Source organism: Poecilia latipinna, unplaced genomic scaffold (assembly GCF_001443285.1).
Source record: "Poecilia latipinna isolate Pla-1442-1.1 unplaced genomic scaffold, P_latipinna-1.0 Scaffold536, whole genome shotgun sequence".
NCBI lineage: Eukaryota > Metazoa > Chordata > Actinopteri > Cyprinodontiformes > Poeciliidae > Poecilia > Poecilia latipinna.
Genome location: NW_015113152.1, coordinates 295,799 through 323,431, shown reverse-complemented (window position 1 = coordinate 323,431; position 27,633 = coordinate 295,799). Strand labels below are relative to the sequence as shown.

The 27,633-nt window shown below is 37.9% G+C and overlaps 2 protein-coding genes across 4 annotated transcripts in view; both read right to left on the bottom strand.

Annotated features, from left to right (window-relative positions):
* Positions 1–6,964, bottom strand: part of LOC106952733 (phosphatidylinositol 4-kinase beta) — a 21,395-nt gene extending 14,431 nt beyond the window's left edge. Inside the window, exons 1-3 of the mRNA XM_015041053.1 lie at positions 6,742–6,964; positions 1,418–1,901; positions 53–534 (exon numbers count right to left, since the gene is read on the bottom strand). Coding sequence (XP_014896539.1) covers positions 53–534; positions 1,418–1,886 — 951 coding nt within the window. The 5' untranslated portion in view covers positions 1,887–1,901; positions 6,742–6,964. The remainder of the gene's footprint in view (positions 1–52; positions 535–1,417; positions 1,902–6,741) is intronic.
* Positions 6,965–15,552: 8,588 nt separating this feature from the next.
* Positions 15,553–26,727, bottom strand: rfx5 (regulatory factor X, 5). 3 transcript variants are annotated; one of them, XM_015041050.1, is made up of 11 exons: positions 26,641–26,727; positions 24,723–24,877; positions 24,287–24,320; positions 24,128–24,210; positions 23,287–23,409; positions 22,539–22,655; positions 20,838–20,916; positions 19,658–19,856; positions 18,232–18,314; positions 17,986–18,156; positions 15,553–17,278 (listed from the first exon to the last, which is right to left on the bottom strand). In XM_015041050.1, exons 2-11 carry the CDS (start codon positions 24,842–24,844, stop codon positions 16,199–16,201), a joined length of 2,091 nt encoding a protein of 696 aa, XP_014896536.1. In that variant the 5' UTR covers positions 24,845–24,877; positions 26,641–26,727; the 3' UTR covers positions 15,553–16,198. The 3 variants fall into 3 exon arrangements, with proteins under 3 accessions (XP_014896536.1, XP_014896538.1, XP_014896537.1); XM_015041052.1 differs by having other exon boundaries at positions 17,998–18,156; XM_015041051.1 differs by lacking the exon at positions 26,641–26,727 and adding an exon at positions 26,305–26,534.
* Positions 26,728–27,633: the final 906 nt, after the last annotated feature.

The following is a 27,633-nucleotide window of genomic DNA, read 5'->3' as shown; positions in this document are numbered from 1 at the left end:
GTGTGTGTGTCTGTTGCTGTGTGTGTGTGTGTGTGTGTGTGTGAGGACTCACCAGGTAAGGTTTGATGGCGTCGCCCACCTCGGTGTCCATGTGGACGTACATGTTGAGGAGCTGCGGCAGGTAGAAGTCCACCTCGCCGTCCGGGAAGCTGAAGAGCCGGTTCCCGATGTACGCCTGAACGCCCGGCTCCTTCGACTTGTACAGGTAAGAGATCGCCATGGAAACGTCGAACAGCTTCGACTCGAACAGCCGCAGCAGCCACGACTGCTTGGAAGACGACGGCGAAGGCGACTCGGACGGCGCCGCAGGAGGCGTCTGCTTCTGGGCGGCAGGTGTCTCTCTCTGTCCTTCATCGTCGTTCTCCTCCTCTTCCTCTCTGATGGAGCTGGTGTCGGGGTTCATGTGCCACGGCGGGCCGCAGCAGTCGGTCGTGTCCGCATGCTTCTGGTCGTCTTGCTGCTGTTTGTTGTCGAGCAGCTTCACTTTAAGAAGAACTTCCTGACAAGCCTTGAGCGCCACCTCTGGGTCAATCACTGGAGGAAGAGGAGGAAGTAGATGAAGATCTGTTAGCAGCTCGTCTTCATCACATTCATAAAGTCGGTTAAATATAACCGCAATAAAATGGTTTATGCAGGCAGTCATAGAGAAATAATGTTCAAAATTCAAGGTCATACTTTCAACATTTCATTCCAACTTTTAAAAACGTCAAACTAAATATGTAAATCACAAGCTTAGTACTTAGTTTAAAAAATAAATATTTAGCTTTCAAATTAAATATTTAGTTAATATTCAGTTTAGACTATTTAGTTCACACTTTTGCTTCCCACCAAGAGCATGCAATATTTAAGTTGCTTGATAAATATCAACCTGGAAAGTTAAAGGTTTACCTCACAATTCTGATTTTCAGAAAGCTAATTTGCGTATTAGCTAAATATTTAGCTTGAACCTCAATATTCAGCATCTTAGCTAAATATTGAGGTTCAAGCTAATTATTTAGCTAGAATCTAAATATTTAGCATCCAAAATGAATTATGAAGTCTGTCCTTCAAAAGACAAGTTGCTAGTTGAGGCCAAAGTACCAGACAGAATATTTTAATCATCCAGTTTTTGGTAGAAAAAGAAACAATAAATCATGCAAATGTAAATTATTGAGTTAGTTTTAGTTTTTCATGTGATTAATTGATTTATTGCTTATTGTGACAGCCTGATGTTTAACATGTCTTATTTTCAGGACTTAAATTAATTTGGTTTTAGAGCTACAGTCGTCTCAAATCTAAATAAATCACTTCATGCTTTCTGTTTATAGCTAAATATTATCAGCTGGGAGCCGTAAATCTGGACCTTCGTCCTGGAGGAATTAGTTTACGATCCGTTTTCATATCAGACGGAAACTTTAATCTGTTTGGAAGTCGTTACCTTGATCGACGACCAGGTCCATCTCCATGGCATCCTCGGAGATGACGTCCAGCAGCGGGCTGGGGCCCCGCTGGTCGCCGCCGCTCGACACGCCGCTGCTGCCGATGCCTTCGCTGCTACTGCCCAGGCTGCCGGTGCTGCTGATGCTGCCGCTGGGGCTGGAGCTGCGCGGGCTGGCGCTGGGGGACGACAGCTGCTCGCTGAGGGGCGGCGGCGGTGGCAGCTGGAGCTGAGGGCGAGGATGATGGTGGTGGTGGTGGTGGTGGTGATGGTTGGGGCAGTCTGAGGAGCTTTCAGAGCAGGAGGAGGATGTAGAAGACGAGGAGGAGGAAGAGGCACTGGAGGGCGAGGAAGGACAGGAGAAGGTGGTAGGAGAGGAGGAGGTTGGCGGCGGTGGCTGGGCAGAGTGGGCGGGGCTAATGTGGAGCGGGCGGAGCGCCGGGGATAAGGAGACCTCGGTGTCGGCCATTTTGGGGAAAAAGGCCTAAAAAAAGAAGAGAAAATTTAAATTCTACGGCTGTATAATATATTACCGGGTAGTAAGTAGCAACATTCGCTCAGTTATTTAGTTTATTTATATAAAAGAAACAATCAGTAAGACACGAGAAAACATACAAATTCAAATAAAAAATTAATATTTAAAAATTACATCATCAGGCAAACCAAAATATAAAGTTGAGTGGAAATTTTGACAATAATTTATAATCAAAAACCAACAAAATCAAAGTAAATTTTTTTCAAATCAGTTTCTGTCAATAAAAAACTGATGAATCTTTGACAAAAACTGCCGTCTGTGTCTGGCAAATTATTGGTTAAATATGTTTGTTTTTTATTCAGTGGGTAAAAAAAAAATCCAGAAATTTTACTCAAATAAGAGTAGAAATACTTCATAATGACATTACTCAGGTAAAAGTAAAAAGTACAGCGTAGTAAAAATACTCCCAAATGTGATTTTTTTTAGTTACTATCCAACTCTGGAAATGATCCATATCTGTGATGCAGCATCAAACATGGCCGGAGGCGGGACAGGAAGTCCTCCATGCTGCGTTGGTGTGCCAACGGCGTGACGCAGGCGATGTGCTTCACCATCATCACCATCCTCCTCCCTGTGTGTCTGCAGCCTGAGGAGGCGTCTTGTTTCTATTTAAATGTTTCATCAGTCACAGCGCGCCGCTCCCTCACATTTCTTTTTGTTTACAGATCACGATGCCTCGAAAGCCTCCGAAAGGCTGAAAAAATAACATTTATTTTGATTTGGTGGCATTTTAAGTCACATTTTCAGACGCAGCTTCACTGAAGACACAATTTCAATTATTTTAATATTTTTTTGATGAAAGTACCCAGCAAATAAAACTGAATTCTTAAGTCTTCCTCAATTCTTTCTCTCCACACACCGAGTGAAACCTACAACTGTGATTTATTGACAAGTTCATCAGTGAACGCCTCTTATTTTTGATTTTTTTTTTTTTGATGACTAAGGATGTTTTCACTCCTGACAATCCAGTAGACTCGGTTCGATTGGAGGCTAAAATTGTCATATTTGTTATATTTTCAGCTGCTGCGGTTCACTTTCACACTGTGCTGTGTGAAAAGAACCAGACTGATTGATAAACCTGTTCCCCTCCTCGCCTGTGGGGGCGCTGCACCAGGAACCACTGAAGGAAACGACACTAAAACCTCAAAACGTAAACAAAAATGGAGTAGAGTCAGATTTTAGCAGTTGTAGGGTTTCTCTTTTGTCTTGAGAGATTTGTGTTTGTTTACCCTCTCTCTCTTGTCTATTAACTTTTATATTGATTTTAGGTATGAAGCGATTAATCAGATTAATCAATTGTTGAAATGTCAACTAATTTAGTAAGTTATTAATTGCTAACTTGAGCATACAGGCTAAAAAAAACCTCTAATTGAGCCAATACTGCACTAATATGAGCAATAAAAATGTATTTTCTTAAGAGGGGCCTGAATTGTTTATTTGCATCTTTTATTTCAAATTTTGTATAAAACAGGCTTATGTGGTTAAATGAAAAATCTACTGATTTTGCCATTTTTTAGTCCGATTAATCGTAAAACGCCACAGGCTGTTTCTCCCGCTGGCATTAGACTGTTACGTTTGTTTTGATTTTAATTACCCAGAATTCCCTGCGCTGTAGTCCACTTCCTGCTTTTTGAACTGTATCCAGTTTTTAGGTAACTAGAGTTTGCTTTTTCAGTCCAGATCAGAGTTCGATGGTGCGTTCACACCTTCCCAAACGAATCGGACTTTCTAAATAATCAAACTTGAGTTTGATTAAAGCAGACCAAACAGGGCCGGTGTGAACGCACCCTAAGGGTCTTCATCTTCCTAAAGGAGTCCCTGATCACACACAGCTGAGCATGAGATCATCCCACTGCAGAGATAGTGTTGAGCTAACACACGACTGATGCTTTCCAGATGTGGAGGCTGTTGTCACGGTGACGTCGTTTACGCAGGGGAGTGCCGGCTCGCTGTAAATTGTTTCTATCAGATTTGTGTTTTGTATGCGCGCTGGGATTCACATCCTGCAGCTGTTTCTGATCGCCGCTCTCCTCCGTGACGTCTGAGGAGGAGCTCAGGTCTCACTGGCCGACCGATCCGGTTGCAGAACTCGGGTTCAGACACTCGGGTTCACGTTGCTTAATTAGCCAGAAAAATGGGGTGTAGACACAACCTGGCAAGACTCAAAATATGATTGGATAGCAGGAGTTGAAAATAACAATTTAAAGGGCTTTTTTGAAAACAAAGTGGATGGGTTTTTTTTCACAGTTTAAAAAATTAAAATTAACCGTTTAGGGAGGCAGCACTTCAAACTAATTCTACATCTTAGATCCGATTCAATTTGTGATGTAAAAAGCATCCTACACTGTGAGCAGAAGATTAAATCGGTCAAAATTTAAGATGTTTAAGTTAAGGTTGAAACGATTGTCATTAATCTATTATTTAAATAATCGATGAACTCTATACAAACTCTAAAAATTGCCACTTGCTAAAACAACAACACAGTCAGAGCAGTAATTAAGCCAAAACTATACAAAGAATATATACTTTTGTATTTAAGATGAAAAACCTTCCTCGTCTGTAAATATGTTCTACCTAGAACTCAACTGGGATAGTTTTTACCTTCACCTGGTTCAAATTGTGCAAAAAATAAAAAATTTAAAAAATCTATTAGGCACCTTCTGATGTCCATTAATTAATCCACAAAACTGTATTTTAATGCATTTCAAATATTGTGTAAAAAGGCCAAAGTGGTTAAATGAAAAATGTGCCAAATTTTATCTGATTAATCGTCACAATAACTGATAATAATATAATATAATCAATTATTAAAATGCAGCCTAAGTTTAAATCCAGAGTGGATGTGATTTCAGGAGCTGCTTTGAAGCTTCACACAGGGAAGCGAATGATGAAACAGTTCAGAGGTCAAGGGCTGAGACTGATTCGAACAGACTCGGTGAACGCAGCGTCCTCGCAGAGATGGAGGGGGTCGATGTGTGCGGCTCGGGGCAAAGTGTGAGGTTTATATCAGCCGCTCTGAGGAGAAACACAACGATCCAGCCGTCACTTCCACTCTTCATCAGGAAGTAAAATCCATGTCAGCCAGGTTCCTTTTTTAAAAGGCCCACAGAAAACAGACCCTCCTAAATAAACACGGTCATACTGACAAACTTTACTCGTTTGTGGTGAGAAGCTTGTGTTCGTTTTACCGTCTCTCTCATGATACTTTTATTTTGACTTCAGGGCTGAAACGATTAATCGGATAAATCGTTAATAATCATCTATTGAAATAACCATCAACTAATTTAGTAATCGATTAATTGTGAACTTGAAAATACAGGCTCAAAAAAAGGCCATTTGCTAAAAAAAACCCAACATACTATGTTAAGTAAATTAACTATTTGAATGGTGCATTCAAGATTAAACACCTTTGTCTACATGTTTAAACTCATCAATTTTTAGAGTCACATGGTTCAGATGTACTAAATTAATGCCATGTTGTTGCATGTTTGGCAATAAAAAATGCATTTTCTTATTTAAAAAGGAAATTTAATTATTTGTTTATTTGAATCTCTTCTTTTTGTAATCTGATTAACCGACAGAACAATCTATAGATTAATCGATTACTAAAATAACTCAGTCCAACTGGCTAAATATTACATTAAAAAAAGGAAAAAAAATTAAATGTTCAAAACACTTGGAATGTGCTAGCCAAAAGTTACTACCCTTCAAATAATCGTTAGCAATAAGAATATTGTAAACGCTGATATTCCAAAGACAATATGTACCTCTAACTCTTACTTAGGTAATACTGTTTTAAAACTACTTCTGTTACTTCATAGTAGAATAACAAAACAATTTACTTTCAGATTATCTTTCTACTACTGCTGTAATGTTGCTAGTTTTCAGTTAAATCCCTCTGTAATGCAAACAAGCAACGAGGCTCAGCGCATAAAATGTTATGTTATTTGATTCTTAACCTTCTTTATATTTAAGTAAGTAAACCTTAAATTATAATCAAAGTAGAAATATGAAAATCACTATGAATTAAATGGCTTTTGACAACATGCAGTTTTTGACTAGAGGCCATTTTATTTGGATCGCTAGGAGTTAAAACGAAGTGCGTATTCTAACTGTCACACCTGCTGTGGTTAAAAAAGGTGGGAAATGCCATGGTAACCACGTCCCGTGGCCGGATACGGTTAAAAACTTTCACAATAAAGCTCATGAATATGCTTCTAAATAAAAGTCGCCTTTTTACGAAGGGTTTCAATTAAGAGATCCTTTAAAAATGTATTTATAAAAATAAACATAACACTTACTCTTTCTTTGTAAAAATTAAGAGTTAGTTTCAAAATTCAAACTGAAAAATGACTAAATAAAATACATATTCTTAAAACTATTATAGCAATATTTCATTTTTATGGATTTGATTTTTTATCATTTTTTATAGTAAATAAGATCCATGCAGAGTTCCGTATAAACCCACAAGAGGATATGAAAAATTGAGGATAGAAATGTCGTTTTGAGAATTAAAGATGTTAAATTGCGTCTTGTGAAGATACAGGAGTGTGGCTGCCAACAGGACAAGAGGAGGAGGAGGAGAGCCGCTCCCTCCTGATGAAAACAAACTGGAGGAAGGAGGACGATAGCCGGGCTACAGAAGGCCCACACCCGTGGATTTAACGACGGGGCAGCCGAAGAAGCCGCAGTGCTAACAGCGGTTTAACGAAACTAGCAAAAACAGAACCAGAACTAAAACTGAAAAAGTGAAACGTAGTGAAAATACCGAGGAAAAGGGGGGACTTACCCGGCTACTTGAGCGCCTTCACTCCGATCAAAAGCTCCGATACACAAGGTTATTATCCAGTTTTAATCTTTATCAACACCCCAGTTAAGTCCCGGTATTTAATCCAGGTTGTGGTGCGGGTTCTGGTCCGTATTTTTAGGCTCCGTCACGGTCCATCTGCTCCGGGATTCCGTGGCCTGGCCGTTCACGGCTCCCTGCTTTAAAGAAGCAGTGACGCAAGATCCGTAAAGACGACCGTTGGCGTACAGGTTGCAACTTCCGGTAAAATTTACATAATAAAAGCATATTAAAGTACTGCTATACGAAAAAATATAAATTGTTAAACCGAAATAGATTAAACTAACAAAATGAAAAAGATGATTAATTCATAGATCTACATCATGTTAAATTATGAATATTAATTCTCTCTTTGAAAGATTAAAAATATATAGAAATATCTAAAATGGATTCTAAATGGAAATCTTAATGATCTAAAATGAACCAAAATATTTCACCCTCCATTATCTATATGGAGGGTGAAATTATAAGAACTTTTAAAACCATAAGAACTTTTAAAATCACAGTTCTTACGATTTTAAATGTAAATTATTAATATATTGCTCAAATCGAAAATAGTTTAAATTTTCATGTTTTGCTTTTTATCTCAGTAAATCAAGACAGTTCTACTTATTTTAACCTCATTTTTGCACCTTGATATTGCTATAATTATTCTCATTCGGTGCCAATTTGATGCAGATGGAAAGAAAAACCTTTTATTTTGAAGTTAAGACGTCATCAGGTTTGAGGTTCTTACAGGTAAATTGACAAAGCAGCTGTTTTTGGTTGTTTCCGTTTTGGACCGAAACGACAATCCTGTCTTCCCACACAGCTCTCATCATCAGCTCTCAGCGTCAGCTCATCAGGAACACCTTTCAATTACCACGCTTAAGATTTTTTCATATCCTTTTCAAAAAAACAAACATTTTTAATTTATAATTAAAGAGAACATTAGAATAGAGTAGAAAGACAAATGATCATAGAGGGAATAAAGTAAACACCAGAAAATAAATGAACGTCACGTCTTTTATTCCATCAATGTAGGAAAATAGATTCACATTAATGTTCTGGCTTCTCTCCTCCGTCACTCTTTTTAATTTAACAACAAAACAGGGCAAAATAAAGGTGCATTTCACTAAAAACTATCATCTCCAAGCCAAAACATATTTTTCTCCCTCTCAGCCTCATTATGGAACATTAAAAGTAAAGTGAAAAAAAAAAAAAAAAAAACATAAAGCCAGCAGGTTAACAAAAGAAAAACAAAAATCAACATTTACAGGTGATAATAAAGAGAACGAAACAAATAGCCACAGGAAAACCATGCGAAGAGCTGGCAGTGTCTTTCACAAGTAAAACAAAGCAGGGAAGATTTTTAGAGCAACCATAAGAAGGAGGGAAACGACTGCACATCAACGGGCTGTACAACTGTCTGAAACAGCAAAGACACACAGCAATACGCAGAACAAAAGACCGACAGCAAAATAAAACAATACGGGATTTTTCAAATACATTTGGAGAGCGACAATTTAAAAAGAGAAAGCTGCTCTATATGTCAAATCCCCACTCAAGGACTACATTACCCAGAATTCCAGAGGAAGAGCAGAGGCAGAATCTTGTTTTAAATGTTTTTTACTAAAGTTCAGACAACCTTGAGTGGGTTTTTGACAGCTAACAACTTCCTTCACAACAGAGTTCACCATCATTACATTAACTGCAGAGTTGATCATCTTCCAATTTATCAATTTTATTTATCCTCTCGACATTCGATGTTGTTTCCAACAGCTATTAGGCAACAAAATCTTTAAAAAGGCAGCTATTGTCAACTTCTAAAGTAAAAAAGCTAATTTTATGTTTTCAATCACAGCTAATCCAGTCGTCTGAATATTATTTTGAGCAGGCTGGATCTTCATTTCATTTACTTTAACAACTTTTTTATATATATATATATTAGCTAAATTAGTGAAAATACTTTGGAGTTAAAAGCAACACCAGGCTGCACTACAAAAAATGACAAACTCTTACCAAGTACTTTTGGTCTAGTTTCTACTGCAAATATCTCAGTATTCTTGAAGTAAGACAAAACAAACCTATAAGCTTTTCAGCAACGTATAGCAGCTTGATTTAGGTCAATAATTCCTTAATATTGATGAAAAAGAGCTAGTTCTATATATGGAAAAAAATATCTTGTTATGAAGTGAAATAAGCTGCCAGTGGAACTAGAACTTTATTATCAATATCGACTTAAACAAACTCCCATATCTTGTTGAAAAGTTGCATTTAAGTTAGTCTTATTTCAAGTGTACATAGATATTTGCAGTAGAAACCAGACCAAACATACTTGGTACGGTTTTGTGTTTTTGCAGTGTGTAAACAGGAAGTGCCATCGGAGAGCGTTTGTGTGACTTGGTCTGATTCTCCAGCATCATCGCACCAATACCCGAATCCCGATTCATTATCTTGGCTAAACTGACCCGTTTCTGGATTTCCACAGTGAAAGTTTTCTTCTGCTTTGCACTTTCAAAGCTCGGTTCCCGATGCAGACTCCTAGCAAGGCCATGCTGGACCAGAGTTAGCCAAAACGAGGCATGCCCAACATTTGAGACCATTTCTACCAAGACCTTTACCAATTCCACCTCTTGGTCTGTTTGAAATCTCAAACTGCAAATACTCGCTCTTCTTTTACGCTTCAAACATTCAAAGTTCCTGTAATTCTACTTCCACTTGCTCAGAGAAAAGATCACGCTGCCGTCTGAACTGCCTGAAACCAAACTCGGTTTTCCTCTGTAAAATCTGAGGCATTTCTGATGACTTTCAAGCAAACCAGCTGACAAAACTCTGACCTTCCCATCAACGTGTTATCTGATAACTCATTGTTTCTTATTTCCCCTGAAGTTAAAACTCCAGATCAGAATGCAAACTAACATCAGAAACGTTTGTTTTACTGCGTAGCTCTCCTTCCAAACATTCACAAAAAGCATTTGATAATAAATCTCTTCAGATAAATCAGTGAGAGCGCCAAACAAAGCTAGATTAGAGTTATAACTCCGGTTATAAACAACCAGTTTGGCCCAGCATGGTCCTGCTGGGGGGAATCGGCTGCTGCATATCCTCAGGTTTAACCTGAACTATTTAAAACATTTTATCCCCTAAAGCAACATTTCACTTAGAGATCAGCATCGTCTCTATCTGGGCTTTGGTAACAATCTCGCAACACCTTAAACTTGTGTTAACAGATAATTGTCCCAAGATAACAGATAATCAGATAAACATTATTTAATCAAATTAAAACAAACAGAAATAAATTCATTTAAACTAGCCCAAACTGTAGGTTACTGTTGCAGATCCAGACTTCTAAACATCTGGTAAGTCTTCATTTTCTCATCTACTTTATGGAAATTGCTAAAAAAAAAATAGCAAAAAACCCAGCATGAAGTCTCTCAGCAGTTTGAGTTGCAATGTCCCATGTTTTAAAAGAGGATCAGAACCATAATTAATCCAAATGAGATGTACTTCAAAATATGATGAAAATAATATGCAATTATATTTAGCATTATGCAAATTTGGTGCTGCACAGTGGTGCAGTTGGTAGAGCTGTTGCCTTGCAGCAAGAAGGTTGTGAGTTTGATTCCCGGCCCCGGTCTTTCTGCATGGAGTTCGCATGTTCTCCCTGTGCATGGTGGGTTTTCTCCGGGTACTCCGGTTTCCTCCCACAGACTGACAGGTTAATTAGTCTCTCTAAATTGTCCCTAGCTGTGAGTGTGTGTATGCATGGTTCTTTATCTCTGTGTTGCCCTGTGACAGACTGGCGACCTGTCCAGGGTGACCCCGCCTCTCACCCAGAACAGCACCTCCCGACCCCAGTAGGGACAAAGGTGTACAGAAAATGGATGGATGGATTATGCAAACTAAAAAAAGAAAAAAAAGCCAATGAAATTACAATAATATAGTCATAAAATTTCAAGAATAAAGTAAATATTACAAGAATGAAGTCATAACATTATGAGAATAAACTTGTACAAGCATTAAGGTGCAATAAAATGAGAATAAAGTCATAATATTGCAAAAATAGTCATACAAGAGTAAAGTCAAAATAATACAAAAATAAAGTCATAAAGATAAGATCATAATATTTAGAGAATAAAGTCTGCATATTCTGCAGCAGCAACACCACGAAAATGTAATCCGCCATTTTTTGTTATGTATGACACATTTGGGGGTCATAGATCTGGTTAGCATGTCAGTAACTTCTCCAAAGATGCGATTTTTCTGTTGATACAAATACATAAGGGCAAAGTTTTCACTACTGAACCCGTTTAAGGGATAAAAAAAAGTCTTGGTTCCTTATTTCTGTGTGGACTTGGGACAAAACGGTCAAAAACTTTACAGTTTTAGAAGAAAACGTTTCTATTCAAGTTTATGTCTCGGAACAACACATTGAGGCAATCAGAAAACAAAGAAGAACCTGTGGATGCATCTCCTAAGCCTTGATATTTTATCCCTAAACCCACCATAATCAGTCAGATGAGAAACAAGTTGACTGGATGCTTTTGAACTAAATCTGCCTGAACTTTGCTGCATTAAATCTTTAAAATCTCAATTGTTGCAACCAAAGCCCACAAGTGAAATGTTGCTTTTACCCACTCAATACCCTACAGTTACTTTAACCTTTATATAAAAACAGAGTTTATTTTCCTTTTTTAATTATTATTACTATTAAACTCTAAACTGAGTAAAGTTTAAACCAGGGTAATTACGCTGGTGAAATAAAAATCTGAGCCGGCAGATGTCGGCCTCTAGCAGAGTGCAAGAATTAAGCAGAATATTACATCACTCATAAATACTTGACAGAGTATTTTCTCAGTACAATAAACTCATAATATACACACAGAGTCCCTCTTCAAACTCTCAGCAGTGCAACGTTTGTTTCAGTTCAACGATGAATCGTGTTGGCACTTCACCAAACTCAGGCGAACGACTAACATTGATATTCGTGCTTCTTTTAAACGATAAATTTAGGGCAGTGAGCGTATAATCAAGCGGTTTTCTTGCGTCAGAACGCAACGAGGTTGATTTTTTTTTCATATAACAGTCTTGATATTTTCAGGGTCCCTCTAACAGAAAAAAGCACTATGTGTGAGGACAGAGGGAAACACATTTTACACAAGTCCACAAACTGGCTTTTCTCTCTTTTTTTTTTTTACAAATTTGTGGTCACATGGTGGAAAAACAGGCAGGACAGACAAAGAAGTGGAGCCCTATGGCGGTGTAGCACCAACGAAGAAGAAGAAGACGCCCGCCAATGGAGCGGCGGGACGTTTGGTAGAGGTGAAGAGTGTCAGCAATGTGACGTTTCCATGGCAACTACCTCCGAAAATGAGAAGGTGAAAGAAGAAATCATCTGTTTTGCATATTAACTGTGAGAAAAATACAGAGATCTGGGAAACCTTCTGAGAGATCTGAGATATTTTTGTTGAAAATGTTCATCTCAAGGTTAAAAGAACAGAAAAACAAAGGTTCAGAAGGAGTAAATTTTCACCCAGGAAAACGCGGAAGTTTTGAGATTAATTTCACATATTTACAAGAAAAAAACGTGGATATTCTGACGTTGATGAAACATAAGTAAATTTTCCACGATTAAAACCAGAATCGTGTCGGTATCAGATAAAGAGATAAAATCCACCAATTCACTGAAAAATATCTCCATGTGATTCTACGCTTACCAACTCAATTGTAATTTTTTTAATCTCGGTAAACTTCTTTTTTACTTTTCCGAGTTTTAATATTCTACAATTTTGACTTTAATTAGTGAAAACTGTAAAAAAAAAAAAATTTTGGAAAGAAGAATGTAAAAAAAATATATCCAACTGAAAAATTTCGGCGTTTTTTGATGGAAATTTACTCCGTCAGCAACATTTTTTCCTCCGTTCTTTATCCAACAATCCTGAGTTACTTGGTTTTTATATCGAGATATTTGAACTTAAGCTTAGCAAAAATCACGTCAAAATAAGGCAGCGAAACTATTTTCTTCGACAGCCATCGAAGAAAGTAAGAAAATGGTGTCACATTGCTGACTGCGATGTAGCTGCAACAGATGGCTGGAATAAGGGCAAAGGTCACAATGGCAACATACAACAGCGAAGCAACCCGTAGGTTAAACGTGTAATCTAAAACTTCACCACAGAAACCAACAACAGCGCAAATATCACCCAGTAGTTAGTACATTTTACTGCATCTCAGTGTGTTGGTGCTATGTGGCAGGTTACCTTGTGCTTTGCTCTACTAGTGCCTGAGCTGAAGCTTTTATTTTTTAGCATTTACAACTTTCTTTAGCTCACAGCCTGCATTGCATGATTTATTCTCCCAATTTAATCATTTTTTTGTTGTTTTAGTAAGTTCTGTTCAGTGTCAGTAGCCCCTTTCAGATCATACATTTCAATCTGTGATTGCAGGATTTTCTTTTGAATATTTGCCTTCATTTGAAGCATTCGGACCAAGAAACAGGAAGACAGAAAGACAATTTCTACACTGTCAGTTTTTCTTGGAGTTTAAAGTAGTGAAGCATCAAGCCGTGAGATAAATCGATTTTATCGATTAATCCAATTTGATTATTTAATTTTTTGGAAAAGTCTGGATTTTTATTGGAAGTCTTTTTTCCACCAATGTACTCCTTGGGTTTCGGCCATCTTGTTTGCCAAGTGTATTTCACATCTTCTGTTTATTTGGACTTTCAATTTTTATTTTTTTTTATAATTATGAAAATAAAGTCATAATAATGGAAGGATACAGTCGTAATATTAGGACAAAAATAAACAAAAATTTTAAATGAGGAGTGTTGAGCATCTTGTGAAGTTAAACTTTGGTATCAGTTTTTAAAGATAAGACATATGTGGTGCTTTAGCTAAGCAGCAACAAATTATCATCAACTGGAAAAAATAAAATAGGACCTTGAAACTATTTTAAACAAAAACACAGACTGATAGGATCACGTCAGATCTCGTCGACTATAAGCTATTTTCTCCTAATTTAAACACATTCTTCTGGTAAAATGCATCTTTGTTCTGCTAATATCATAACAATATTCTTGTAATTTAACAAAAATATCCATGGCCTGGCCTTAATACTCCATCGTACAACTAAGAGGGATTGTTGAAACTAAAGCCAATGTTTGAAAACATTTTCTGTTAGCAATTTTTTTATAGTATGGTATGGAAAAATCTGAAATTTAATTTTTAAGCCATATTGCCCGGCTAAGCGCAACAAAATTTTGAAAACTTATAAATTTGCTTCAGTCAAAATATCTAAATGTTATAATTCCAACAGGAATTAAACATATTATTCCACCAAGAGCTGGGAGTAATTGTTGCTTCTTCTATTACAAATAAAAGTAGTTGGATGAGTTAAATGCGACTTACATGATGAACTTATGTGACATAAATGACCCTTAAAAAGCAGATTTAATTGGAATGTTTCTAGTCAGGCTGATCTGAAAGGGGCTAATGTTTTATGAAAGAAAACTGCAACAGTTGGGTCAATTCTGCATGTTTTAGTGGAACAGCAACATTTAATCGGTTTTAAGTTAAGCAAACAGCTGAAGCCTTTTAGCTGACAGTTAAATAAAAGCATCGTTTTTGGTTCTCAATTTACAGGAAACCTTTTCTGTTTCTGCAGCTTTTCTCACATTTTCAAACTCAACCTCATATGCTCCAGATTTTATTTTACCAGTAAATCTACAGGAGTGATTCCAACTCTCCGGCTACGTTTTCTGGAATAATTCTGACTTTGTTAAGTTTACGTATAAAACTGTTGCTTTTCTATATAAAATGACTAATTTTACTTGATATATTATTCTGAGTAATGAGTAAATTTAAGTTTTTAATCTTTGAAACACACAATCAGAGACATGTACAAAGCTCACTCAGATAAAAACACAAATCTGCTAAAAAAACAAAGGAACTCTTTAGAAGAGCAGAGCAGAACCAAGCTTTAATTCACATTCACCAAACTGTTAAATATTATTATTAATATTATTAGAACTTCAACAACTTCCTCAGGAATAAATTGTATGAACTAAAGGTGAATCAAAGCTTGGTTCTGGTTCAGTTAGCACAGAGAACCTTTATAAGGATCTAACCCGTATGTACCACCTGACGCCTGTTTCACAAACATGGCACCTTCCGTTCTTCCTCTTTTACACTGCAAAACAAACTTTAATCTTACCAAGTAATATCATGCAAATATCTTAATACACCTGAAATAAGACAAAAGTAACGTATAAGAAGCTGTTCAATAATTCCTTAATATTGATGAAAAATACAAAATAGGTAAGATTATTTGAAACATGGAACAAAATTCTTGTTTTTAGTTTAATAGTCTGGCAGGTAAACCAACATTTTTTTCATCAAGATAAAGGAGTTACTGACTCAGTCAAGCTACTATATCTTGCTGAAAAGTTACCCATTACTTAACTGTGTCTCATTTCAAGTGTACCAAGAGATTTACAGCAAAATTATATGGTAAGATTTTTTTTTTTTTTTGCAGTGTTATTTCTTTAGTTATCGTTCAGTTTTTATATTTTTTTTTAAAAAAAAGTTAAGCACAGACAAACAAACCGCAACACAGAAGTTTTTGGGAGGATTAAAAACACAGCGAATAAGGCGAGGAAGGAAGTGGTTCAGATGTACACCGCAAAAACACAGAATTAAAAAATAATGAAAGTATCTTTGGTCTAGTTTTTAGTGCAAATATCTTAGTGCACTTGATATAAGACGAAATTAATTTACAAGTCATTTTTTAGAAAAACATAGCTGCTTGTTTTAAGTCAATAATTATTTAATATTGATGAAAAACAACTGGTAATAGTGGCACTTATAACATTTCATTTTATTTATCAGTTTATTTAACAGGAACAAATGTCGCAGGGAAAAAAGTCTTGTTATAAGTGGAAAAAAAAATGCCAGTGGAACTAAAACTGGTTGCTAGGTGACAGGCTGGGCTTGGCTGGCGTTGCTAGGTAACGACGCAGTGCCAGCTGCGAAACAAGTGAAGAAATCTGACAGTGGAACAAGTACTTTTTAAAAAATGAAAATTAAGGAATTATTGACTTAAAACAAGCTCCTATATCTTGCTGAAAACGGACTTGTAAGTTAGTTTTGTCTTGTTTCAAGTGAACCATATCTGCTTGAGAAACTACACCAAAGATCCTTGGTAAGATTTTGTGTTTTTGCAGTGCAAACCACACGTCGCTCACAAACAAACATGCAGTTAAAGTGTAGACTTCCTGGCTTCATTTATCCTACTGGATTGGCTTTCGTGCTCCAGCCAATCTGGGATTTCCACCAATCAGGACGAGGATGGAAGGAGGAAGGGGCGGGAGCCTTGAGGTAAACTCTGAGTGAATACAGAAGTAGGTGGTTGATGAAAGCTAATGTCCTCCTTTCTGGGGCGGGGGGCTGTTGTCTACTTCCTCCTCCTCAATCTTTACCACCATGGTGGAGGAGATTGAGAGGGAGGAGGCAGGAGCAGCAGAGGAGGTGGAGGCAGGTGGCGGGTTGATGTGAACCTCCACCGGCGTCAGCGTAATCTCCACCTCGCCTTGCTCCTCATGCAGCGTGGGCGGGGGCAGCGGCGGGAACGGAGCCATGCCAAGCCCGCCGCCGCCGCCGCTGTTGTTGTTCGGCCTCGGCGCCTTCTGGATCACCTCCACCATGGGGGTCCGCTCCCAGCTGGGGTTCCCAGGACTGTGGAAGAGCAGCACGGGCCTCACCTGGCTGTCCGGGTCGGCGCCGCCGCCCGGCTGGCACTGCACCACCACGCCCCGGGGGTCCACCAGCCGGTGGGCCGGGTCGGACATGGTGGGCAGCTGACCCAGAACCAGCCCCGGCGGCTCCTGGATCACCAGCTCCACCACCGTCTGCGCGGCGGATGACAAGGAGGAGGTCGCCTTCTGGATGACGCCGCCGGTCAGCGGCGTGATGATCGGCTGCTGAGGCGGCGGCGCCGCCTGGGAAGATGGGGACGGAACCGCGTCTTCCGGTCGGGGTTTCCTCGGCCGGCCACGTTTCCGTTTAACCGGGGAAGTGCTGAGAGAGGAAGCGGCCGAGACACCAACGGATGACACTTCCCCCTCCTGGGGTCGCTTGGCGGCGGCGCCCCGAGCTTTCTGGACCACCGAGGTCGGCGCCGCCACGGCGTGCTGCTGGGCAGACAGAGAAGGGGGTGGAGCTACCTTCTCCGCCTCAAAGGACAAACAGCTCTGAGGAAGAATCATCACCGGCAGCGTCCTGCCCTGCTGCTGGGGCAGCGTCGTCATGGTGATGACCTTCACCCCACCGCTGTTGGCAGGAGCGGTGACGGCGGTGGGGCCTCCATGTGCAGACGGCACGCCGACGGCGGAGCCGTCCGCCGGCGCCTGTGGGGGCACAGCGGAGCGGACGGAGAAGCTCTTGTCAGGGACGGTGCTGCGAGGAAGGATTCTGGGTAACTGCTTCATGAACGCCTCCACCTGCAGCGCCAACGGAGACACGTCAAACACGCCGCCATGTTGATTCATCAAACACTGAAAAACATTTAATCCTGCCTACAGACTGGCCTGCGTTGCTTTGAGAAAGTAATCACACCCTTTGAACCTTTTCCAACAACTTAGTTTACGTAACTGTGAAGTCATGGAGCCGCTGACTTAATTTGGATTAAACAGAATAATTGATATTCATCTTAATTGTATTTTTTAATTTGACTAGTTGTGGGTTTAAACAGCGTTATCAGGTTAACTCCCAAAAGTTTAGTGTATTTGCTTTAGATTTTATGCAAAACAAATACAAATAAATAGCGTTTCACTGGCGATGTTTTCCCATAACATATAATTTACCCAGTAATATTTTTACATTTCCTGTCAACTGAACATGTTTTAATACAAAAACACGGTGGACCGCCCCGACCACCAGGCTCAGCAGGATTTCTGGGGGAAACCCTGTGTTAAATGTACATTTCAGTACATTTTATGTCCAGATATTTTTCTGATTTCTGACCGTAAAATATTTAGTATATTTTGACTTTTAGTTGCAAAAAATCCAAAACAAATACACTAAACTTTTGGGAGTTAACCTGATAAAATGGGGAAAAGTTTAAAGGATGTTAATACTTTTTTATGTCCCTCATTATCTGCATCTCAGCTACATTTAGAAAATTAAATTGTGTCAGTCAGGGTCGGACCTGTTGACTCACTGCTGGTTGCAGAGAGGCAGTGGAGGTGGATGAGGAGTGAGGAGGAGGAGGAAGAGAAGGAGGAGGGGCGTCTGCTGAGGAAGGCTTGGTGACGGCTGATGTGGATTTGTCCCCAGAAGACATCTTGGGTGAGGACGAGGACAGGTCTCCCTGTTCCTTCTGTGAGCAGACAGGAAGCAGCGGTGAGCGGCAGCAGGCGCAGCTCGAGAGGAGAGCGATGGGTGGGAAACAAACCTTCAGGTCTGCGGCTCCGTCTCCGTCAGCGGGGGACATCGCAGGAGTTTTCTTTATGACTTTATGGGTTTTAGCTGGACCGCCTGAGGAGCAGGAAGATGACAAATGACCCCAGAAGAAGAGTTTTTATACTGCAGCGTTACACTGAAAACATGTTTAAATCCTTACAACTGGAACTAAAGCACCTCTGAGGAATAAATCAAGGGTTAACCTCACTGCCTGCTGTGTCCAAACCTTTGGACGACATGAAAGCACAAATTTTTTAGCAAATAAATTAGTTCTGCCTTCGTTATTGTAACTGATCAATAAACGAACAAAAGTCAGCTGTCCACACCACAAACACCAATTCCAGCTTCTGGAGGGAATACATAATTCTGTAAACTTTGTAACCGACGGCCATCTTGGCAGGCGGTTGCTATGGAGTTGCTATGACAACAATAAGCAAGCCACAAGCGTAGAACTAGCAAAACAATTTGCAATGAATTCGATTGATACATTATCTCTGATGGTCTGTTGATATTTATAGAAAATTCTGTAAAAAATATTTTACAACATTATTTTATTTCCATGAAAGTTTAACGATGGCACTGGACAAAACGTAATGTTTAATGGTTTTATGTCTTCTTATGATGTAAAGCACTTTGAACTGCCTTGTTGCTCAAATGTGCTGAACAAATAAACCTGATTAACTGATTAAGGTCTATAGAATAGAATAGAATAGAATAGAATAGAATAGAATAGAATAGAATAGAATAGAATATACTTTATTGATCTAAGAGGGGAAATTGCTTATAATTTGACAAGCTACTCCATCCGAGGTAATACTAATAATACAAATATAACCATAAGCAATGAAAATTTATATGTAAAAAAATCCAAATAAAATTAAAATATATATACATACATATAATTATATACATATATTGTAATTTAAACATGACTGAATTTAAATAAATAAATAAATGAGCAAATTACATATATTATATATTTACACCTAAGGTCTGACATTGAAGTCATTCTTATTTGGGCCACAATCTTGGCAAATAAAGCTGATTTTTAATTTTAGAAAAGAAAATAGTTTCCAAGCTTATGACAATAAAAAAAAGAAGAAAAGACCTAAAATATCACGGGTTGTTTTTGAGTCATTCTTTGGTGGATTTTTAGGAATTATTCCATCAAAAACTCTGAAAAAGGTGATAAACTCCCATTTATTATCTGTTTATTAAAATATATTAGTTAGGTTTTCTTTTTTTATTACTTTTTGCCAAAGTTATTAAGAGAAACAGGTTGCAAACCACCGGCCTAAATAAATCTTTGTCTGTGTCAAAATCAGTTTGATGATCTGAATCACGTGAGAGAATGATTGGGGAAAAAATCTGACCTCTGTCCAGTTTACCAAAAACAAAAACCAGTTAGCGGGTCGGACCTGCGAGCGCCGCGGACGTGACGAGCTTGGCCTGGTTGCAGCGAGGGTTGACGATGTGCTCCTGGATCAGGTAGCGAGCGATCTCGACCACCGTGTCGAAGGATCGCTTCAGGATCTTCTGGGCCCAGTCACAGATCAGCTCACAGGCCGCCTCCGTCACTTCCTGTTTGTAGGTCTGGACCAGCTCAGTCAGCTCCGACTGGAGACCAGCAGAAATTCAGTTAAACTGGGATTATTTATACATTAACTATTTATTACCTTAAAATCAGAACACTGATGGTTTTCCAAAATGGTGGACAAATTAAATCATAAAAAGGTAATTTTACAATAAATATCAAATGTAACAATTATCTATTTACTTTTGTCCTAAGTTCCTGAACCTAAAACCTGAAAACATGAGATTTTAACATTTTAAAATTTGTGTTTTAACATTTTAACAACTATTATATAGATAGATAAATACATTTAATGTGTCAAGAGTCACAAAATCTGCACGACTCCCAGAAGAAACATTTTTAGAACTACAGTTAAAACGATTTCTGCTCAAAAGTGACTTTTTATAATTTTACCCAGTTTAATAAACAACAAAGATTTAAAAAGTATCTGTAACATTAACTTAATAAATAAAACCACTAAGTCACCACTTTTATTATCTTTCTACATAAAAATTACTTTAGGCTTAAAACGATTAATTGGTCTAAGCATGATTAATCTTTTATTCAAATAATATTCAACTAATTTGGCAATCAATGATTAATCGTTAACTGAAGTATATAAACTCTTAAAAGGTCATTTTCTGGAAGAACATTCTTAGAGCAGTAATTAAAACAAAAAGGTAGAAGAAATATACATTTTTAATTTAAGGTAAAGAATAAAAAGTTATTTGTCTGTAAATATGTTCCACCCAGAACTTCTTGCTAACATAGCTAAAGCTATGCTAATGTCTTGAATAGCATAGCTTTAGCTTCACCTAGCTTCATATATTATTATTTGCACCAACCTTTTAATCGACAGAATAATCGATTACTAAAATAATCGTTAATTGTAGTCCTAGATCATTTTTGTGTCATTTTTGACCAGCTGTTGAAATCCTGGCACCAGCTGTGGTTTAAATAATAAAGTAGGATTGGTAGTACTGGTTTGCAGATGTACTACTGGTTTATAGTTAGTGTGCAAGTACCGGGTCGTTCTTCAGGTCCAGGTTGGGCAGCAGAGGCATGTTCAGAACCGTCTTCCTCCTGATGCCGCTATAACAGTACGTATCAGCCACACAGGTTAAGGAGTTCAACCGGCAACTGCAGCAATCTGATTCACCATAACGAGATACATATTAGATAAATAACATTCAGCTCCAAGCAGCTGGCAATTGGTCAAATTCATATTGAAAAATTCACTCTTTGCACATTTCTATTCTTCCATTTGGGTCTCAACTGCTTCTAAAAACTGCTTAAACAAACACACCCAGCTGTTTTATGGCAATAAGTTCATGTTTTTTTGATGTCTGAAAACGAGCCGTTTCAAAACCTCCCGATAAGTCACATTCAACAGGCACAACGCTGTTACCTAGCAACTCCAGCCAGGCCCAGCCCGTTACCTAGCAACCCAAACTGAGTTCCAGCACATGTGGTCAGCTGGTTTTACCACTGTATGCGCTGTACAATGGCTGCTGAAAAAGACAAATGTTTTGAGGTTGACTCATCATTCAGAGGCCACTTGCTGCATTCCTGTTAGCTGTAAAGGAGGCTTTACTAATGCTTTTCAAAGATGTACAGTTGAATAATTGCACATCTGTTAGCAGCCATTTTCTCGTGCCAGTATAAATGTTGAGTTGGGCAGTGTGGCCAGCAGCAGCTTATTTGGATTTAAAGTGACAAGAGGCTCTAAAACAGCTCAGTCTGAAAGGAACCAGACTACAATCTCATCATCTATATTGCATCATCATTGCATGTTCATTACATGCAAAAAATGTAATGAACATGTTTTGTATAGACCCTATATCTATACTATCAAGGAAGCATAATATGTCAAGTTTAAACTCCTGTGCTACATCTTACCATAATATATTACCAGCATGCTGGGTTTAAACTGTAGCAGATGAAAATGTCATTAATAATCTGGATGGCTCTGGGCTCAAATTCAACCTTAAACATGACATCATTCAGACATTTTGCAGCTGCACTCGTAAACAGCTGCAGGGAAATTTTGACTTTTATAACCAGCATAAATTCATGAGATTTGGCAAAGCATCGTCCCTTCATTCAGTTTATTCAGAGACTTCCCACAAATAAAATGTGCGCTAGACATAGAGAAAGAGGAGTGATGCTCTACCTCTGTATCTGAACCTGACACACTGATTTATTGCTCAACGTGAACTATTAAGCTTTCTTGAACAGGATAGTACAGATCTATGGTCTGTACAAAACATGTTCATTACATTTCTTGCACAAAATCATTCTTAGATAATGAGATTTTCATCTGATCAGTTCTGTCTATTTGAGCTCCTTTCAGAATGAGCCGTTTTAGGGCCTCTGTCACTTTAAATCCAAATAAACTGCTGCTTTCCATCCCCCAAACAATGTTTACATTGGCATGTGAAAATGACTGCATACAGGTGCGCAATTATACAACTATACATCTTTGAAAAGCAAAAGTAGACCCTTCTGCACAACCAACAAGAATGCAGCAAGCGGTTTCTGGATGGTAAGTTAACAACAATTGTACAGCACATTTTTGTCCCTCCTTAAACACCCTGAATCAAATCATTTAGTTGTTCAATTTTGAAATCTTTAATTAAATCAAATTAAATGGAAAATCTTCAGAAATACCAGATTAAAACCTGAAGAATGAGTCAGGCTGCTTCACACAGCGGTTGAAAGGATATTTGGACTGTCCTCTGCCGCCGAGTCGCCTCGCCTTGATGTTGGGGAAAATGTCTCTGATGATCTTCCCAAAGTTGGCAGCACTCAGGGGTCGATGCTGCAGGTTCTCACAGTACCTCCTGCAGCACAGATTACACCATCAGAACATCACAGGCTGCGTTTCCATTTCAAAATATGCACAAATCTTTGTCAATATTCTGAAAATGTCAAAAACACAATCCCCCAAACACTGGCAAGTGTTTCCATTAAACAAGAAATAAAGTTAAAATCACACGTTAAGAAGTCATTATGAATCATAGCAGTGACGGACATAAACAGTAACATAAAATATTCATAACTCAGCCATTGGAGGAGACTTCTACGTCTTATACTTGGGAGCAGTTCAACATGCGGCATTTTGGGTAACTTTTGAATGACGCAAAAGTTTTTATGAACTCTGTTATGCTGTGGGCTGCACATTGTCCAAAAAAACAAAAAACATCATCATCACTTCCTGTTATCTTCTTTGTCGTTTCTGTCAGTAGTAACATCCAGTTGTTGCAGAAAGATTCCGGATGTTTGTTCAATGTATTTTTGATCTACCTAGCTATTAAATGTCTCTGCTTTTTACCAGCATCTGCGATGGATGTGAGTGTTGCTTGGACTCGCGTCGTAGTGCATTTTTTTTACCCTTTGGTTAATGGAAACGCAGCCACTCTGTGTCAGTTGTTGTTGTACTGAGGGTGTGTCTGTCTGTGTGTGTTTCCCCACCTGTACGTCTCATAGACGTCCTGTTTTGGCAGACAGGTGTCTGAATGCTCCTCCAGGTGACTCCGGATCCAGTTACAGGTGTGCAGCTGGTCAGCTGTGTTGAATGAACTCGGGTCGCCACCACTGGGTGTCACACACACATCAGGTAATACATCCATCATCCCATTAATAATTATATGAATCAGAAGAAAACTAGACATGTTAGGTTAATTTAACAACAGTTTGAGCCATTTTGGCCCAGTTGAAGCACTTTGTAGAAAATTGCCACAATTCAAAATATTTTCAACTGTTACTCAGATGACTAATATTTTTACCTAATTAACTATACTTTACATATCAAACACTATTTTTTACTGCTTTTATAATTAATACTTAAGAACATTTTCCATCCCAACATTTCAGACATTTTCAAATGTATATACACAAGTAGAAATGTTTATTGTAATCTTGTGTGTTTTAAACCCTGTTTGGTTATCAGGTCTGCACAAAATCCACTTTATAAATTGCTGGAGGTCACCCATAATAGACCAAAACAACATAGCTGTATCTTAAGTTATTTATTCCGATAAGTTGGAATAACAAAACCTGCATATGTTTTTTTATTTTTTATTTTTTTTGACATCCATGCAGATCATGTCACCCTGGGCAAAAGCCATACTGAACATATCAAGAATCACAATAACATATCAGAGATAAGGAGCTGAAAATATCATTAAAATAACATTAAAATGTCTGACTTTGTCACAGGTATCATCCATCTATTTTATTTAACACAACATTTAAGCAATCAGCCTAAATCTGCCATAAACTGAAACTTAAAATGCTCATAAAAGATTCTCACGTTTTGTCTCCAGAGCTGGGTCCCGAGGGCAGCTGGAGGTACAGGAACAGCTTGTCATTGTCTGAGAAGCGCTGAACGTCTTGCTGTTAAACAAAACAAACTGCATTACATTCTGGAGATACAATATTTAAATTTAAGATTAAAAATGTTTTTTTTTACCAAGATTTGATCCACTTTGGTCTGAACGTTCTTTCTGCAAGAAAAAAAACAACAAATCCAGTCATTAAAATTTCAGTTATACAAAAAGTTTAGGTGAAAACATACTAATTACATATCAGTAATCATGATTTAACCTAAAAGGAGCTGTTTGCTTCTTAATGATAATATATTCACTTCCAATCTGACCAGCTGCTAAAAGAAAAGCTCAAATTACTCTTAATATTTCTAATTAAATGGTCAAAATATTTTAGATTAAATATTCTAGTTCACATTTGGTTTTTTATAAATATTTTCTGCAAGACAAGCCTAAAACTCACATTAAAAGTTAAATTTCTCTTACTTTCAGTTTAAGCTACTCAATTTTCTTTAGTTGTCATATTGACAAGAATAATAAAAGTAACATAAATCATTTTGAGGAAGTTCTTATATGACTTACGAGATGTTGCTGCTCAGCTTCTGCAGCAAAATACTGGGCTCTGTGTCGCCCTCCCCGGGCTCCAGGCCGCCCTTGTCCCTGTGGGCGGCGTCGGCCCGCTGGTGCTGCTGGTCCTCCGACATCTGGACCGACTAACCTGTGCTGAGAACCAACATCTGAAAACACAGAAACCTGCGATATTACAACAACAGCTGGAGCCTGACTGGAAACATACAACGCAGCAACAGAGCCACTGAAGATGCAAAAAAAGAAAATGAAAAACTCAGAAACTTTCTAGAAAAAACAAGTAGAACATTTTCTACAAAAGACTCAGGAATTTTTAAATTAATGTCAGAAAGTTTCTAGTAAAAACATTGAAATCCTGAGTTTGAAGAATCAAATTTTCGACTTTTGGAAATTTTATAAGTTTCAAAAGCTGAAGATTTTTGACGTTTGAAACAAATTTTTTCTCGTTTTCTAGAAATTTTATATTTTTTGTATGAAATTTTAAAATATATAGTTTTAGGTTAAAAATAAATATTTAAATCATTTTAAATTTTTTGTACCATTCCTACAGTTACTTTTCATTTTATATTGTCTTGTTGACTGATGATTTGCAGTATCTGCTGCGTAATGTTCAAAATATGTTGTTCAATATATAGTTCAGTCATTGACTGATTTATCGATTGGTTGATAAATAAATGGAACTGAAAGCAGGAGTTTGCACAACTTAAAAAGTGTTTAAAAAATCACTATTATGAATATTAAAATTTCTTTGGACCCTAACACTAAACCACTAAGAGGTGCAGTACACCTATTTACTATTTATATAGTAAATAAACTCTTTGTCTTATAAACTAGAAAATGTTATTTCATTTTTTAATTATCAGATTATATTTTTAAAGAAAAAAACAACAAAGTTTAGGTTTTTACGGACTTCCAACTTAAAATACAAACATGTCTGATGCAAAATAGCAAATTGGAGGCCTAAAAAATAAACACAACTCAGGCGGTGACACCACAACACACCTAAATATTTATCTATATTGTGTGTACTACAGGTAAATCTGGGCCGAACTTTTTTTTTAGTTGTTTTTGTCAAACAAAGACTGCAGAACAGAGCTGCAGGATTCAGTGACAGAAAAAAATCGGATTAAATAACCACTTATTTTTGATCCAACACAGTTGTCATCCTTAACAATTATGCCGCTCGCTTCGCTTTAGCATCGCATCGTGCTGTCATTAAACCCAGAATCCAAACCGGTTCCGCTCTGACCGGCTGTAATAATAAAAAAGGCCCGCTGGCTGCCGGGTAAAGACACATGCTGGCTGACGGGGTGTTGGTGAACTAAACTACCACAACAGGAGCGGGAGGAATATAATATAAACACCAGAAGCGAACGCAGCCCGTCCTCGGCCGCGGCCCCTCCTCACAGCCCGCCGGGTTTTAGTGGAAATGCCGGAGCTCCCATGTCAGCTCTGACTGCCGTGTTTACAGCGGGCGCAGCGCCGGTGGTCATGTGCCTGCCATTTACTACAAAACACACACAGACGCAAGTGTACATGCTACTGCGGAGCTAACTGGCTAGCGGGCAACACTCACATCCATCGCAGATGCTGGCAAAAGCAAAGACATTTAATAGCTGGGTTGATCAAGCACACGTTTAACAAACATCCGGAATCTACAGAGGGTATAAACATGCGTTTGAGCCCAAAGATACGGATATTAACGCGACTAACGCGGTTAACTACTCAGTTAGCTACATAGTGTCATTAGCATTAGCTAGCAAGCGAAGAAAGCCCTACCAAACACGTTTATGAGCGTCATTTATAATTTAAAAATAATTCAAGGTAATGGGTAATTAAATATACTATTAATGTATGGCTTACTGGGTGACTCACATTGCAGTATTTATTTTAAAAAAGAAAAAGAAAGTACCTGAACCAAGATACAGCAAAAATCCCCTTTCAGATTTTTTTGTGATTGGACGACTGTACTATGTCTGCCTGACTACAAAGGCAACGTCTATTGCGATTGGTCCGCTGTCAAAAATCCCCTTGGATACCCAAATTAGGCACCATTTCATTGGCTGAGCGGAAACATTTTTTCGTCAGACAATTTTCTGATTGGACAACGTGTCCTGGTCTGCCCAGTTACAAAAGAGATGAATTTATCTTATGAAATCTTCCTAGTAACAGTCCCCTGATAAGACAAAGATGAGAAACGAACACGAAAACAAGTGCTGCAGTCATCATACCAACTGCTTATCGTTCCTTTTCTACCTTGAACGTTATTAAACAATTAAATAGTTTACGGAGAATATTCCAGTTTTGTCTTTAAATACAAAGTGATGTTACATAAATCAAAGAGATGTAGAGATGATCGGTTTTCCAGAATAACAAAATTTTGTTTTCTTTGTCTGACGTTCCAATTTCAAATGCAACCAATTCAAATTTATTTAAATAAAAGAAAAAACAAGTAGAAAAAAAATATGCTGCTGTTTATTTTGATCTTTTTCAATTGATGCATTAGCTTTTAATCAAACAAGAAGTAAAAGATCACCTCTATTTATGAGAAATAAAATATCTCACTTAAATTGATCATGTGAAAATAGTAGGAGTTCTTAGTTTTAGGAATTTGAAACATTTTTGATATTTACTTTGAGTTAAGATGCCAATCAAGGAAGCATTTCTTGACTCATTGCTGAATCTCTGATGTAAATCAATTTGAGAAAAAGTAGTTTATCATGTATTCAACTGTTGTGATGGTTGATTTAATGAATGCTGAAATCTTTAAATAAAGAAACCATTCATGTTTACATAAAGCAAATAACCAGATTAAAAGTAGAGTTAGATTCAGTGTGAAAATAACATACAGTAAATCGTTACAAAATGCATTTATTGTACCTTAAAAAAAAAAAAAGAGTTGACT